Raw genomic sequence first — 17589 nt, forward strand, 5'->3', positions numbered from 1 at the left:
TCAAATCCGGATCTAATTTTTTTTAAGAGTGCTATGCTTGTCAACAGGGAAGCTATGCTTGGTTTTTATCTGTATTATAAAAAATTGATATAATAAAATTTTAAGATGAGTTTCTTTTAAGATGAACACATATATTAATAAATAAAATATTGAGTTTTAAAATAAATTCGAATTCTAAAAATTTTAATGTGCTCTTATTATAAAATATCGCATGTTTTATTTTTTTTTTTACTAGTATAAATGAATAAGTATCGGAATTGCTTAATAAAAATAAAAGATGTTATTAAAATTATCTAAGAGCACCAACACTCTTTAAATTATCTTAAGAGTGGAAGATGATTTATAGATTTACATAAATTATTTATTATTTCATTTATGATTATAGTATAATGCATTTATTAAATTAAATAATTTATAATAGATGTGACAATAACTAAATTGGACTGGCTTTAAATAACATAATTTTTATATCATATGATTTATTCAGTTCAGTCAACGAACGCTTCTAGACTCTGTGTATGTATATTAAACTAAAGGAACATATCCGATTTGGACCCACCTTATCTTCTAAATGATGGCATGAATTTTCTATTACGGGCAGTGGTTCTTTCCCTTGTGGGGGCCAAGCGGCCCGGCTTTACATACAACCAACAGGGGAAGCACTTAAAGGCCTTTCAACGGCAATTATTTTTGGAATTTGGATCACTGACAAAACGGCTGGTTTTGGATCACTCTAGGGCCTTTATCTTAAATTTATTCTAATAAACTAAGATTAAAGCCCACAATAAAGTCCCAAATCACACAACATAATCAGATTAGAACATTACTTATCATAAAGGGAAAACCCATCGTACATTTATGAAAGGGTTTTTTTTTTTCACTTCATAAGATAAAAATTGTTTTCTTTTCCTTTTTGGGATGGGGATATATAGATATCTTCACGAGCATAAATTTATTTGTTTATAATTTTATATTATTTTCTGCCCCAAAGCCCGACCCAGCACATGAAGGAACTCCAGAGGTGCAGTCAACTGAGGATAATGCCCATCAACTTTGAGGATCTCCACAGTTGTATCCCCTTTGATATTATTCTGCATGTAGTAGGCGACAGAATCTGAAACCACAAGGTCATTCGTCTGAATAATGGTGCAGGGAGTGGTAACCTCCAGAGTTTCCTTTTGGTCGCTGTGAAACACCATCTTTAAGCATTCTTGGTTCGAAGGTATTCCACGGAAACTATTTTTAACCTGGCATTGGGGACAGCCTACTATTCTACCTCCCCTTAACCCAACCCATTACATATGGGAATAAGGGTCAGCCATTTTTTCAACGGAGTGTGGATCATCGTTGTCCACAAGAAGCCTAGCGAAACTAGTTGTCCAGTTCTCATAGTCTGATTCTATTCTGGCATGCATGCCGGCAACTTCTGCAGCATCAAATCCACCTTCGTAATCGTCTATATTAATGTACCTGCGATAATTAAATAAAAAAAACTAATTTATCTAAAGCAGAAGCATATGTTTTCTAGAATAAAAAACAGGGGCACAACAAAGAGAAGTACCTAGGAGATGCTCCAACAAGTGTTAAAAATTTATATTAAGATCTAGATCATTTGTTATAATACACGTGAAACTCATTATATCCACACGTTGAGTTTGATAAAATATATTACATATTAAAAAATAAAACTCATTACGTGGACTAGATGAAAACTGTATGAAACTCGCCAGGTGGACAAAAAATTTATATGTATGACTAGAATTATATGCGTAGAATTATTGAAGACAAAAATTACATTTGAATAGTTTCTGTCTAATACATACATATATAAAGATAATATGTATGACTGGAATTACATTGAAGCTCTAGCCTTAAACTTGAGGTAGCTATGCTCCAAGTCATGACCTAAACTCCCTTGGGTTTCATCTGACTCCAACAGGCTTTGTTTGGTGGAATCAAGGTGTCGATCAGAATACGCCACAAACGAAAAGAGGAAACTTATATCATCATGATTGGACGGGTGTTGGTTGAGGAACATCAACTAAACGCTCTATCATCTGGAGCTGATCATACGGTGCTATCTGCGTGATGACAAGTAATTTTTTTTTTAAAGAAAGATTGACAATGTTGCATTAAAAGGCAAAATGGTACTCTCCATTGTCAATCCGATGAACTGCTATGCTAATCCGTTTTATTAGAGTAACAGATCAATCTGACGGTTAAGCCGAAAGCACGTAAGTGCAGTCGAAAACCAACCGAGTACTCCAATGTCCTGTTTAAGTCCGAACTAGGCTATGATGTTTATCTTAATGTTAATATCTGTCAGCGTACAAGCGTAACAAAAAGCAGTCATCCAAGGCAAAGGATACAAGAATAATTATCACCTGGCTAAATCCATCTGGCCATGTAATTGACACGGCATAGTTTCCCATAGGTCGAATTTCTTCAGGTTCGATATCTTCCGGAATGTCAGTGTACTGCAGCTTTTGCTCCCCGGTCCATTCATCCTGTTTTAAACCAAGAAAAAGAAGAAAATAAAGATGAAATAGAAGTTAAAAGTTCAAACTTCTGGTGACAGGTTGACAGCTGAGTTCCACCACATGGGCAGACTTTTAAGGCTATGCATATTTTCTTCTTAGAAAGTGACAATTTGTTTGCTCTGATCATTAGTCAAATGGTCTATAGAATAGCATTTAGATTGCTCGAAAGAAACACTTCGTTAGCTGAAAATCGTCGTTCCACTGTTCTAACAAAGATTTTTGATTGCTTCTACCATCTAGATTAATCTATGGACTATGCTAAGCCTAAAAATTCTAAGAATGTGCAGTGGACTTGAGAGTTTCTTTTGCACCAGATCTACGGAAACGAGACATGATGCTGTACTTGCAAATAATCTGTTAGACAATTCTGAAGCACCACACACACACGAACACAGATGTAGAAAAAACATACTTACCACACTTTGAGCTGAGCGGTCATTCCGTCTTACTGTTGCAGGATGTAGAAGGAATTCTTCCTCTGAATCGGGTACCTTAACCTTTATGGCCTTGATGGATTTGTCATAGGTAACTGCTGTTGATACTAGAACCAGAGGAGAAAAATAGAAAAAGAAAACGCATTTTTTTTTTCAGCAAGAGCAACTCGAAAAATATCAAGTATCGGAAAAGCAAAAGATAATGCAAGTACCTTGCTGGCGAATCTTGGCGCACTGTTGCACGACACATACTCCAAGGTCTTGAAACGTCTTGGCAACTTCACCTTGAGGTTCAGCAACCACTTCAGGCGTTCCACTATCACCAGAAGCAGAAAGCTGCAGATATTAAATGTAATAAACTATAAACTTGAATAGGACTTCCAGCAAATTCAACACATTCTTTTAAAATGCTTATAAGTAAATAATAATAGGATTTAGTTAAAAAGAAGCACATCAATGATAATAGATAATTAAGTCCTAAACTTTGCATATAAGGGTCTTAATGCTTAAATACTAAGATTACTAGCCGTGCGTCGTGAAAGTGCAGAGGAAAAGCCGATGCAGTGATGTTTTCTAGCCAATTAATAACAGGACTAGTCTCAAGTATGCAACAGAAAATCAAACTTTACATAAGCATGAACAGAAATCATAGGACATACAGTTGGTCTAATGGGAAGATCAAAAAGATGAGGGATCCCAAACTGCTGGACAACCTGCAAAGCCAGAAAAATGATCAGTTATGCAGTTTTTTTTTATACACAAAAGATATACCAATAACGAGCTGAGTATAGGACTATAAATTATTTTACTATCTGTTAGGCATAGAAATTAAGTTCTGGAAAATGGTACATGCCTGAGAACCTGAACCTCGGCCAAATGGGTAGTAGCGCTTGCCATCCGCATCAAAGTGACACATATTTTCTACCACAGCAACACATGGGACCTATATATATGCATTAACAATGGCAGAGAATTTGAATATATGAGGCAAGAAGAAAGTTTTTACCTTATTTTCAGAAATTTATGTTGAAATATACATAAAAGCAGGTAGAGTACTAGAGTGTATGAAATGATCTAAAGTTGGTGATTATAAGGCATAAAGGAGAATCTTTGTCTGGTAAAGGGGATACCTTAAGTTTCGAGAACATGCGAACTCCTTTAGCCACATCAATAAATGCTAGCTTCTGAGGGGTGGTAACAATAACAGCAGCTGTTAATGGGACTACCTGACATTCATTTTAAGCAACAGTAAACACCAGTTCGAGGAGGCATGTCAATTACAAGATAATTATTAAAATTTCCTTTTATAAAATGAATTGAAAATATAAAAACTATATAGAAGATATGATATTGGGGGGAAGGGGGAGCAAGAGAAATGATCATAGCAAAGAACCTGGCATAGAGTTAGCTGGATATCACCAGTTCCAGGAGGCATGTCAATAACAAGATAATCAAGCTCTCCCCTACAAAGTAGAATTAGTCAGGTTTTCAAAGTGCATAGATTCCACATTGTTATGCTTCTAAACAACCTCAAAGAACATATTTAGTAGCACATCATACCATTCAGAAGTTGTCAGAAGTTGATTGATGACCCCAGAAACCATTGGACCTCGCATTATTGCACGACCTTGTCCAGAAAATCCAAAGGATACCAACTTGACTCCTAAATAATCAGTTGGAATGATTGTTCTCTTTTCTGGGTTCTACAGTAAGATTTGAAAGAGTCAGAAACACCACCTATGTGCAAGTAAATTAAATTTCAAGCTCTGAATGCTACCATCTCTAGCAATCGGTTTTCTGGAGAGACCATTGTTGGTAAACTCGGTCCATAAACATCGGCATCAAAAACACCTACTCTAGCTCCCATTCCAGCTAAAGTATATGCAAGATTTACAGCAACCGTTGATTTTCCTACACCTCCCTACAGAGTTTTTCCCAAACAGGAGTTATGACAAAAATAAACAACACACTCAACATCAAACAGTGGTTTCGAGGAAGACAATAACCAAATTGTTCTGAAAATTTTACCTTGCAACTTGAAACTGCCACAATATTTGAAATTCTCTGCAGACCAACTGGAAGTTCCCCAGAAAAAATAGGTTTGGCTGGTTGTGCTGACATGGTCACATTGGCCTTCTTCACCCATGGAAGCCGAGCCACTACTTCGTTTGCTTGCTGCTCAAACTGTCAAGCACTAAGAATCTTGTTAGATTTGCCATTTCATTATCGTCCCAAAGACCATATCTATTTCCATTTGCAAATGCACGTGGCGGTAGACATAACATTATTGATCCTTGAAGATGCATCACCCGGAAATAGTCTGCAAGTGCAGATATGTCCACACAAAAATGTGCACAATAGACAATCAATCAAGGAAAAGGAAAACTAAGGCTTCTTCTGTCTAGTTGATGCTTTTACTGTTTACTTCTTTTGCTTTTTCCCGCAGAAAACTAACAGAAAGCAAAAAGGAAAATACCAAAAGCATCATCAGACTAGCCTAAATAAGTTATACGTTTCAAAAGAGTACCATAGATTTTACTTGTCAGTTTTGAGTTTAATATATGAAACAAAGGTCTACCATTCCAAAAATACGTCACTTGTTTATCAAACAATGGTGGTTATATGATTTACCATGTCCTTGATTGGACATGCTGGTGTCGTAAGCTCCAAGCGGAAGGAAACCTGCAATGTCAAGTTGAAACTTCTTAGCAGGTGTTTTTCCCCACCTCTTTTTAGGGTATTTTATGAAAATCTTCCAACATAGAATTGACCTCTCCTGAAGCTTCATCAATGAGCATATCTTTCACAAAACCACAGGAGACAATATCCGTTCCAAAGTCTGGATCAATGATTTGAGACAATGCCTTTAATACGTCACCCTCAGCTGTTCCAGTTGTTGCAGCAGAAGAACCAGCTGCCATCAACCAAACTTCAAATTTAGATGACAAAATAGAAATCCAGAAAACACCTTAAACAATAATATTGTTCCTAAGTCCTAAGTCACCAATTTTAGGGGCCAAAAATGGTGTTGAAATGTATCTTTGTGCAAGCAATAACAGAAAAGATGGCGACAAGATGACTTGATCAGCTCCTACTTCGTAACGAGATAGGATTGAACCTCAAAAGATGACATGAATATTTTATTTATTAAGGTTATTATTTCACTTTAATTAAGAGGCCAAATTAAGCATACCTTGCATGAAGAATGAAGCTTTACAAGTGAGAAAATTGCAACCTTACAACTACAGAACTTAGGAAATGGATCTTTCTGGGTGGTTGCCAGAAAACGAATGGTAAAAGGACCCAAATCACAAGAAAATTAAACACAGTTAAAATACTACTTTCAAACAGAACATTAAGCAAAACAGCATTCAGGGACGGATGTAGGATTTTATGTTTGGGGTGAACTTCTAAAATTTTAGGAAGGGACGAACTTATAAAATTCGATCGGAAAACAGATTTTCAACAGGAAATACATAGGAAAAATCTAAAATATAAGGTAATTTTAAAATTCCAAGGGGCGACTGCCCCACCCCCTCTGTCCATCCCTGTCAGCAATATCATCCGTTTTAAAGCCATTCCAAACTTATGAAGAGCCCAAGGTTTTCAACTTAAAAAATCTCCCCAGCTTAAAACAAAATGCACTACACGTTGGGTTTTTTCATAATAAAGGAAGAACGAGAAAGTTTTATCCTTCCTGGGTTTAGCTTTGGATAAGATATGAAGTATTACCATCAACTGAGGTAGCTTTTGGAGCAAAGAAGCTAAAATTGGACCGTTTATGCGTTACTCGTATCGACCTTTCCAATTTTTGGGGATGAAAGAAGCAGTTGGCAGTTGACAGCTGAAGACATTTCTCAAGTGAAAGCAGCCCTACAATAAAAGAAACAGAGCATTTCTAGTAAAAACTGAAAACAGTAGATGTTCCAACATGAAGAAGCTTATGTTAAAAGAAAAAATTACCTCCTTTTGAATTTCGGTTTGTAGTTTGAAAAGCGAGGTGAGACGAAGATGGAGCGTGAAGAAGTTGCATTTTAGAGAATACTGAGAAGATATTTTTTTTCTTTCTCAAGTGTTTGCAAATAGAAAGCATAAGAAACTAGCGACCGGCCGCTGTGAGCCTCATGTTTCAGTTGTTCTAGTGATAAAAATTAATGGTTCAAAATCTAATCTTTCTAGACCAAACGACAAAGTTTCAAGTTGATGACTTGTCCCACGTCCCATGCTGGTCTGCTCTGGAATTGGAATATAAGACTTGGAAAAATAGTCCACCTGTTTTGCCTTTTTAAATGCATTCATTAACAGGGCTTGCATTCAAGGAGCGTGCTTTTTCTTGTTTTGAACCAAAAGCCTCTCCCCCTAAAAAGAGTCATTTTCACAAGTACCAATCGTGATAAAGGGTGCTGAAATAGGTTAACTTTGATGCAAAGCATACACACGAATAACACTCGACTCTCTATGCGAAAGACAATGACGGAGAGACATAGTGTAACCTGGTTATTACAAAATCACCGTGGAAGGGTTCTAACCAGGTGGTCAAGAGTAGCAGCACGTAAGTTGGAGGACAAATAGGTAACTTAATTCAGATACCCTTCATTGAATTTTGGAAGGCAGTATTAATCAAAAGCATCCATAAATACATATATATTTTCTCCATGCTTAAAAAGGACTGCATCAAATCTAGCGTACGTCCGAGGGCAACCACCCCCTCCCCCCTTTTCCCTTTCCAAAATGGCAGCAATCAGCGAACCAACAAAGACTGGACTTTAGAGAGTGATTTAGTGTAAATAAGGAAACATCTGTACAAGGTTGGTGCAATGATCAGGGGTATGGTTATAGCCAGAGAAAAGAATAAATCCAGAGCAAATTGCAATCCTGTTGTTTTAAAAAGGCCTGCACTAATTTAGTGCCATAGCTTACTACAAAACCCATTTCGTGGCCTCTTGCTAGATATGATATCTGAAAATGAATCAACTAACTGCCCTGCCAAGCTACTCGGATCATCGTTCAAGGTTTGAATGAATGTATTGACCACCCTACGTTCTTGCTCCGTCGACCTCAAGCTAAACCATGTTAGTAATTTCAGTCTGAAATCCTGGTTGATATAACCCTCGCATTCTAGTGATCTGATTACCTTCACACTATACTCAAAATTCTCGTCCAAGGAACCTGAATCATTGGTGATTCGGAATGGTGAGCTGTTTATAAGAGTGCTATCACAGTCATGTGTCTCTTCATTTGAGTTTGGAGCCCTTTTCCTGCACAGCTCTGTATGGGAGTCAACAGCAGGCACTTCCCCCCTTGGCCCATTAGTCCAGGTCTGGGAATCTCCACTACCATGTGATCTTGCTAGCCCGTTCTTTTCTATTTCAGGTGAAGCAGCATCGTCATCTGCCTCAATAGCCAGTTCTAAAGTGCAACCATTATCTTCATCCCTGGAGGACTCAAATGGAGGAGTTAGTTCTTCATTTAGATCAGGCACCGAGACAACATTTAAGTCAAGCCCACGTGAAACGGATGGAATATGATGCTCTTCTCGAGTTTCGGGCTTAAGATTTTTTATGGCCCCACAGCATTTTTCTAAATCGGCACTGCAAAACCCTTCAAAGCAGCCTTGCTTTTGAGCCAAAGCAAGACGCAGGATCTTTCCAAGCTCTCGAACCTTAAACCCAGAAGAACCAGCTGCTAGGAGCTCCTTTGGACCTAACGAACTTTCTTCAGTAAGGTTATTCTCATTCTTCCGATTCATCACAACAGCTGAATTAGGGTTCTTGTGAATTATCTCTACACTCTTGGTGAAACATTTAGCCTCAGAATGGCCCAAATCACCAGCTTCAGTATAAGAAACAATTCGAAAGGTGTACTCAGTACAGGGCTGCAGATTAGATATCAAAATCCTTCTCTGAGTTCTTGGAAAGACAGAGATAGGTTCTTTTGTATGTGTCTCATCTCTACTCTTGAAATACCAGAGCTTGTAGCCCTTAATATCATCAGACGATGCTGTAGACAGTTCAATTAGAATAATTACAACAGATGACGACATCACTTCTTCAAATAGAAACTTGCAAGCAGCAGGACGTGAATCTGCCCAAAATGGGAGAAAAAGTTTATCATATAACTAACTTCAAAATAACCAATAAGAAATAAAAGAAGCCATTGTCGGCTCTAACCTTGGAACTTTGAATTAGTATTAGACATGGTCACCAGACATTCATCTGCTTTTTCAATTGCAACAGAGCATAGTTTCTGTATATCACCAGCAACTGAAAGCCTGCTCACTATTCCCCGTGCCAATTTACCAGAAATTCCATTCAAAGGGCCTACTTCGGTTTCTAGTTTGGCCTTTGCATCTTTCACAAACTCATGCAGTTCTTCAAAGCGAGAAGTCTCATCTAAGAGCCTGTAACTCAAGTATATCCTATAACAGAGTACATCCAGGCGACGAGCTTCCCTAGCTATCATTAGCTGCTTCTTCCAACATCTGCCAGGAGCAAGTAAATCACATCAATCCTACCAGCCCAAACCTGAAAAACCTAAACCAGATATAGAGAAATAGCATTCTACCTTATTCTCTGAAACATGGTTCATCACAGTGTAATCATTTTCCATATACAAAGAAATTACAATTTTGGAAGAATAAAACAGCAGTTTGTAAGGTTTGGAAAGAACAGAACAGATGCTGAATGAGGCATGAGATGCAAGTCAATTACTTACCCAAGTATACTTGACACTTTACCACAAGAAGCACAACAATAACTACCATCTAGCTGCATCAATTGTCCAAGATCAATAACCCCCACCTTCTCACGTTGAAGAGCACATTCAATATGGCAAGACAACCCACAATAATCCCCCTCACCAGATTCAGAGGTGCATACCAACCAAAGACTCGGGTCCTTGTTGTCATCAAATAGGTGACAGATACAACATGAGCATCTCTTACAAAATGTGTCATCTATGGAAAGAACAGCCCTGCAAGCAGAATTTTTACATATCCATGAGTCAGAAAATCCATGGTCTGAAGGCTGCTCAGTAACTGGGAGCACTCTCATTGGGTTCTCCCCCTTTCTGTTTTGCTTCCTAGCAGAAGACTGACTGTTGGAAGTGGATAAAGCCTTTCTCGAGTCCGACATTTTGATGATCTTGTTACCCAACTTTAAAGCTTCAGACATTTTGCTCTTTGCAGCAGCTGAGTTTTTCTTGTCTTTATGAAAACAGGTTCGCAGAAGCTCCTTTCTTGGACCAGATTTCAGGAACTCTTGCAGGAGTTCTGGACTTCTCGAAGCACCATCTGAATGGCCATTTTTCTCTGGTGTACTTTGCACACTGGAAGAAAGACTTTGTATGCCGGAAACTGCATTATTGGAAAAAATCGTGATGGAACTTGTTATCTGAACTCATTATCTAAATTCACTATTGAAAGTTGCCAATTAAATCAGTACCAGCTGAACTAGACACTTGATGCATGTAAAAGGTATTTTTATCTAAGGCCTAAACGATCTTGGTAACATTGAATATTTGATGACTAAAACAGCTAGAAAAGAAAGGAACAATAACAAAAATAGAATTAGCCCACATTAGGCTGCTGAATGCTTATGTGTTATTCACTACAATTTTCATCAAGGGATAGCATATAAATATATATATATATATATATATATATATATATCCAGGACCAGTTGATGAGTTGCAATGCATCCAATTTCCACCCAAACTTAAGAGTGAAAGGAAGATAATGAAAATGAAATTCCAATCTAGCCCATCGTTTTGAAAGATTTACTGCAAGCTTCTGGAACAGATTAGATCTCGAAGATCATAATCATTTTGCAATGCACCAAAAGAAAGAAAAATACAGAAACAGCAAGCAACTTCAAATGGGAATATTTGATAGCATCCAAGTGAACCAGATGTTCATTGTATTTAGTATAATTGAGAATAATGTATATATAATAAGAAAAAGATATGACCAAAAGAAGAACTCGTATCTCTTAAAATTGAAAAAAATGACAGCAACGTAAAAGCATTTGCATTAAAATTAAAATTAGTCATGATATTTTCGCCTCAAAACCATGGAACTTATTGGGAAAGTAGTAGCATTTGCCAACACAATCAGATTAAGGTTCATCCAAGTTATAGGAAGTATCTTCTCCAAATGTCTCAAGTCAGTTCCTGGTACTACAACAATGCCATCACAACATGAAGCAAGAGCGACAAAATTATCTCATTACTGTGCATCAAAATTATCAAGGGTTCATCAAGTAACAAAAAGTAGACATGAAGACCATACCTTTGGCAAGGAATTTATCCTCCAAATCCATAATTCAAGTGCCGAAACCTGCAAAGCTTACCTCTTCCCCCCTGTAAAAAATTAGCAAGGTTGGATTCGGCATCACTACCAAATAATCTACCATCAATGCAAGACTAATTCCTTAAAATCCAAATGAATTTTTTTCCGATGTTCTTCTTGAATGAAACCAAACAAGGAAAAGATAAACAAAACAAAAGCAATGAAAGCTTTCCCACGCTCTATGTGGAAGAAATTTTCATATTTATTTAAATCTTATTCTTCATTTTCCTGTCTCTGCAATGTAGCTCACTATCGACTCAAAACATATATACAACAAATAGCAAATGAAAAACTCCATACAAATGACTAAATAAAAATACATTTTTTGCTGATAAACAAACAGAATACGTGCAAAAAAAATCTCCTCCTTACTAGACTCGACAAAAAAAAAGGCTTGCAAGCTCCATTCAACATAAAAGAAAAGAAAATCGATTGCACAAAAAGGAGAACTAAATAATAATAAACTCCAAGCAGAAAATCTTTTTTTAAATAACACCAATGCCTGTGAATGTAACATGACTACGCTCAAGGAGAAAAACCAAACAAATAAAAATGAAATAAACAATTAAGAAATAAGAAAAATCAAATGTAGGATATAGAAAACAGCGTAAATTTAAAGCTGATAATGTACGAGACAAAAGGAGCGTAATATGAAAGAACCAAAAGGATGTCAAGAAGAGCCAAAACTGAAACAAGGACGGATCTGATCAAAATTTAGTAATCTATTTTTAAAAAACAAATTAAAAGAGAAAAAAAAATTTAAGAGCAAATAAATACCTTCGTATAAAGGGGAAGAACCTAACGAAGCCAAAAACCCACTAAAAAATAGAAAAAAATAAAGTTTTTTTCTTTGAATCCAAACACACACACACAGAGTGTCTTCTTCGTTGTGAGTTGGGTTTCGAAGAGAGATAATGTAATGCTTTGTGCCAGATGCTAATGCTTTGGATGTAAAAAGTTAAGGAACGCCACGCGCGAGCGGGAACGCGTCTTGCTTGCTTTGTATTAAGCAGTGCTGGTTTATGGTTGAACAGAAAGAGTACGTTAAAAAACTGTTGCTTTTCCTGATTGATTCGTGATGTAACACTTACCGGCTTCGCGCGTGATTGGTTCTTTATCAGTAGGGTCTGTTGGCAAAAGATTAATGATCAAATCAAAATCTTTGGGGGGTTTATATCCGTAGGATCAGGATAGTTTTAATTATTAAATTATTGACTAAATATTAATGATTTTTTCCATAAATCTTATTTAAATGAAATAAAACTTTTAAATAAAGTTGTTTAAATAAATGATTTTAATTGATGACATTTAAATAGTATGCGGAAGTTCTCAGAAAACGTAAAATCTCGAAATTGTAATGTTAGATTTTGTTCGAACTATCGAATATTAAATGTTCCAGTTTGTTATAATTAAAAGAATAAAACAATTTCAACAAATTGAAATGTATTTTCTTTTGATATTTTCAGCATTTTATTTTCATAATATAGAGTTGTTTTACAACTAAACATACTTAAAATTTTTAAATAATTAAAATAATGATATTTTCTAAAGGGAATCATTGGGGAATAATATGAATTTAATACACTTTTTGAGATTGAGGAGGCAAATGAAACATTGACATCTGGAGCCTAGAAAATCAGTTGACCAAAATTTGCCACGCCAAATATAGGAAAGTAATTTGATTAGTATATGTTATTATTAATTTATCAGTTGATTAATTAAATTTGAATATAATAAAAAATTTAATATATGGACGATACTTTTAATATAATTTATTTAATTTTAAATTTTAAATTATAACTCTATTTGAAAAATCTAATATAATATTTCATCTCATTATAAAAATAAAATTAACAATTAAAGTTTGATGCTACTCTACCGACAACTGATTGATATAGTGAGATGAAGTGTTAGGCCCCTTAAGCAAATGTCATGGATTCAAATCATGGTGTTTGCGAATAGAGTAAATTGGGTTGTCCTCGTCTTTACAGTATTCAATCCAGATTAATCGATTAATAAATTGGAAACCGGTGGTTATAAAAAAAGTTTGATGCTACTCTTTCTTAGATTTAGTAGTTTTTTCAACGGCAAAAGAACAATGTAAAGCATTTTTTATTTATATGAATTGGTAAAAAAAAAACTATTCAAAGCTTCAATATTATCAACTTGTAAATTTTCGACATTTTTTAAAGACAAGACAGAGAACATTTCTCATACTGATAAAATTCAAATTATGTTATATTATTTTATTATTTATATGAATTTATTTCAGTTTTTTTTATTTTAAGAATTCAAATTAAAGTGAAGCTTGTTCTTATTAAAAATTATATCGTCCAAACTAATAAAATTGAATTGGTGGTTCAATTTTTAAAATTTCACATTCATTGGTTAAATTATAATATTGGGTTTTCTATTATACTCAGATTTAAAATTTAGTTTCTATGTTTTAATTTGGCATAATTTGATAATTTGTTTTTTATGATGTCCTTAACTGGTTAAAATAACTAACATGGATGATTATTTAAAGTTGCTAACATTTTTTGTGCTGCTTGAAATAGGTGTTTTCTAATAAAAAAATTAAAGCCAATATTTAAAAATATTTTTTTCAGCTTGACATTTTAATACCCTATCGTTAAAAACTTAACGCTTTTAATACTTAAACTATCAATTTTAGTACATAATTTTTTTAATTTTTTCAAAACAACATTAAATTTTCAACATGAATACTAAAATGAAACAAAAATTAAAATTTTTAACAGTGCAGTACTAAAATGAAACAAAAACTAAATTTTAGGTATGATTTTAAAAATATATATATATATATATATAAAATTAGATACTAAAGCATACCAAAACTAGTTTGGGTACTAAACTCATAATTTACCCTTGTATTATTGGTTTGTTAACATTTACCGTAGTTGGCTCTAGCTGGGCAACTGTGTTTGAATGCAAAAGTGGTTGAAGATTAATTAGGAAAAGATTTCAAAATAAGACAGAGTTCAAGAATCTGTTAGCTTTTAGGTTGTCTAATAACATCGATTTACGAGTGATTTGTACAACTAAAAAAATTACAATTGATTTAAATTAAGAGAAGATGGGATTATGGTGAAATTCCCGATGAGAGAGATTCGGTGATGGCTAAAGTATTAGCAACCTAATCATAACTTGTCTGTGTTGTCGTGCTTTACTACGTAGTACTGTTTTCGTTGTGTTTGTTGAATGTCGAGTCCACCAATGTCCAAGAAAGCGAATATCTGAGCCCCAAGTGCGCAGCTATCTCAGCTCAGATGCATGTATTACCGCGGTCTTCCTATGGACATAAAGTTCCTGCTTTTGTACACCAAAACTCAAAACTGAAATACTAAACTCGGGCTTCTTACAACTTCAATTCAACTCGTGTTCAACTCGGTTCCATTACCTGCCTTAACACAACCCTAATTTTTTTTTAAATCGGGTCTTCCCGAACCACCACACACAAAATTCTAACCCACGTTTCCCATATGCCAACTATAACATTACTGTCCAGCTATTTAACCCATTCCATTCCACACATTCCAATCTTATCTATATCTGTCAATTATTAGCATGCATTTATTGCTCTTGCAACTTGTTGAGAAGAAATGAAGATTCAACGAGGTAACTCACAATTCGGAAGGTAACATAACTTTAACATATCGGTTTCAGGTTTTGCATACAGAGCTTCAAGAACATCCACAACACCTTAAATGATAGGGGTCTGCACTAGTGCATAAATCCGTGGTAACATAAATATGCAAGGGAAGATAACGTCAATCCTATAGTTTAGTCTTAGCTGAGACAGACATCCTAAGATTACGGTGTATTCATTTAGTCTTAGATGAGACAAGTATCTTACGATGACAGAAAAATACGTAATAACCTAATCTGTGCAGCAAACCGAGAAGCCCTGTGAAAGATGATCAGAAAAGTAGTGTTACGAAAATCAGACAAGTAAACAAAACATGTAAAATATGGAATCATATTGCAATCCAAGATAAATAATTATCACACCACCAATCCTATTAAATCATTCTGGTAAAAAAAATGTGTTCGATGATATCTTGTGCACATTGATAGGAATAGGATGGTCTCTTATCATTGCTACAAGATTTATTTATTGTAGTGTTCATATCATGGTAATATCTTATAGGATAGTGCTGATATCAGAGATGAAATCATATAGTTCAAATGAAATGAACAGATTATTTTATCCTCATTGCTCAAAAAAAAAAATCTAACTTTTCGATACCAGCATCTTTGAAGACAAAACTTAACCAAGTGGAGTGCGAAAAGAGTCAGCCTACAAGATACACTAGCCTCATGACAATTGAATTTTGAACCTGCCTAAATACATCAGAAATAGCTCCTTTCAGGAGAACATATAACCTACTTTGGGGATGTTTCTTATGAGGGTTTAGGTAAATAAGTAATAACAACCCTAAACTCCAGATAAGCTTATTCAACGAGATATAAATTTGTATTTACATTCGTAAACTTAATGGCCTGAATAAGTTCAAATCTAAATGTTATTGCATTAGTAAAACGCACCAAGGTTGGGCTACAACCTATATTGCTCTACTCGAGTTAAGATTAAGGTACCCGATCCAAAACCCATATAACATGCATATCAAGAGCTGGAAATAGACATACTCATATCCAAGACTCAAACTCAAATCCGAGTAACATAGGCTATAAACCCATACCTCGCTTTTCAGCTTACTTAGTAATGCACATCGCTTTTCAGCTTACTTAGTAATGCACATTAAGATAATAATTTTTTTTAAGAAAAAAAATCGTGAGAAAGTGCCATTGCAGTAAGAGACAAACTCAATATATCAGCAGACATAACAACATAATCCCAGACAGAAGAAGAATTAAAATAATCAGCACACTACCTAAAAGCACACAACTCTAGCTGTCTAATAATATATTATAGCAATATACAGTAGCTATAGCTTATGTTAAACAAAGCTTCATAAAACTAACCTCTACATACCATATACTACAAATATTCGAAACATCAAGCAAGCAAAATCATATTAGACAATCAAGCCAATGATTCATTAAAACTAAGCTCTACATACCATATACTACAAATATTCAAAACATCAAGCAAGCAAAATCATATTAGACAATCAAGCAAATGATTCATTCTTAATCACAGCTAATCCATTTAGAATAGACAGAGAATTTGTAACCCATTCCAAAAAAAAATCTATGAAAAGATAGTCAGATATCGTTTTCAAAGACATTATTAAAAAGGAAAAGAAGATAGCACTGAAAAAAATAACCAATCAGCATCTAAATCTTCGTTTCGAAGCTTTTCCAACTAAAAAATTAAAGAGAAAGGGGACATGGGGGTTTTTCAAATTAAAAAAGCCGAACCTTTATTTTCTACTTCGGTTTTAACTTTTAAGAAGACGAATGACGGCCTTCACAGAAAGGGCTTTCACCGAAGTTCTTAGCTGGGTATTTAGCCGTAACCATCCCGACTTCAAAGACCAAATTATCCCCACTGGATCGGATGCCGGTAATGGACCACCACTTGAACAAAGCCCTGACCCGGATCCCATCCAACTCCGCCATCTTTCCGTTTTCAATTTTCCCCGTTATCCTCTTGGAGTAAGTAGCCAGGTAGTTGTCAGGCGGGAGAGTGATCTTGCACGTGCCGCCGAGATCAACGGCGAAGTCACCTGAAGTTTGGTTAAGAGTGTACTTCTTCACCGAGGCCGGAAGAAGACCGATCGGAAAGCCGAAGTTGATAAGCTCCGTGTGGGCCTGGTGGAGTGGCGGCTTGGTATTGGGGTTTGGAGTTTGGGAGTAGGAGGAGGGTAAGATTAGAAGGAGAAGCGAGAGGAGAAAGAGAGGGTTCCTCATTATTTTTCCTTTTATTTTTATCTCAATGGGATTCGTATTCCTTTGCCCCGTTTTTGTATTGCTTTGCTTTTATCATTTATTTTCGATATATATCGTATTTAGGAGAGTTGGTTTCTTGTTCAGAGGAGGAGGGAAGCGGGGAAGAGTTGGCTTGCCGTGGTAAAGCTGCGGTTCACTGAAACGTCGCCGTACTATATCTTCAATCCAGCCCGTACTAGTTTCATGCTTCCTGAGGCCCATAACTCTCTGGTGTTATCTTTAAATCTTTAATTAATATTTAGGGTAAATTACACATATATTGCGTAAACTATTAGTTTTGGTCCATTTTAGTACCTAAGCTTTCAATGTTTTCAAAATCATACCTAATGTTTAG

The 17589-nt window shown here is 35.5% G+C and overlaps 3 protein-coding genes and 1 pseudogene across 3 annotated transcripts; all 4 read right to left on the reverse strand.

The window, feature by feature from the left end:
* Positions 1-950: 950 nt before the first annotated feature.
* LOC120166582 lies at positions 951-1587 on the reverse strand (annotated as a pseudogene).
* A 144-nt stretch (positions 1588-1731) lies between these two features.
* Positions 1732-7097, reverse strand: LOC120166576 (fe-S cluster assembly factor HCF101, chloroplastic-like). Its single transcript, XM_039175810.1, has 15 exons — positions 6938-7097; positions 6707-6847; positions 5746-5888; positions 5606-5656; positions 5003-5158; positions 4752-4895; positions 4535-4677; positions 4368-4437; positions 4105-4200; positions 3828-3917; positions 3634-3687; positions 3187-3310; positions 2957-3081; positions 2385-2507; positions 1732-2081 (listed from the first exon to the last, which is right to left on the reverse strand). Exons 1-15 carry the CDS (start codon positions 7065-7067, stop codon positions 2007-2009), a joined length of 1665 nt encoding a protein of 554 aa, XP_039031741.1. The 5' UTR covers positions 7068-7097; the 3' UTR covers positions 1732-2006.
* A 553-nt stretch (positions 7098-7650) lies between these two features.
* Positions 7651-11376, reverse strand: LOC120166574 (VIN3-like protein 1). The gene is made up of 4 exons (XM_039175808.1): positions 11262-11376; positions 9689-10328; positions 9145-9455; positions 7651-9058 (listed from the first exon to the last, which is right to left on the reverse strand). The coding sequence occupies exons 1-4, from the start codon at positions 11290-11292 to the stop codon at positions 7878-7880; spliced, it is 2163 nt and encodes a 720-aa protein (XP_039031739.1). The 5' UTR covers positions 11293-11376; the 3' UTR covers positions 7651-7877.
* A 3641-nt stretch (positions 11377-15017) lies between these two features.
* Positions 15018-17242, reverse strand: LOC120166579. The gene is made up of 2 exons (XM_039175812.1): positions 16725-17242; positions 15018-15246 (listed from the first exon to the last, which is right to left on the reverse strand). The coding sequence occupies exon 1, from the start codon at positions 17214-17216 to the stop codon at positions 16752-16754; it is 465 nt and encodes a 154-aa protein (XP_039031743.1). The 5' UTR covers positions 17217-17242; the 3' UTR covers positions 15018-15246; positions 16725-16751.
* Positions 17243-17589: the final 347 nt, after the last annotated feature.

Source organism: Hibiscus syriacus, unplaced genomic scaffold (genome assembly GCF_006381635.1).
Source record: "Hibiscus syriacus cultivar Baekdansim isolate YM2019G1 unplaced genomic scaffold, ASM638163v2 tig00111640_pilon, whole genome shotgun sequence".
Lineage (NCBI taxonomy): Eukaryota > Viridiplantae > Streptophyta > Magnoliopsida > Malvales > Malvaceae > Hibiscus > Hibiscus syriacus.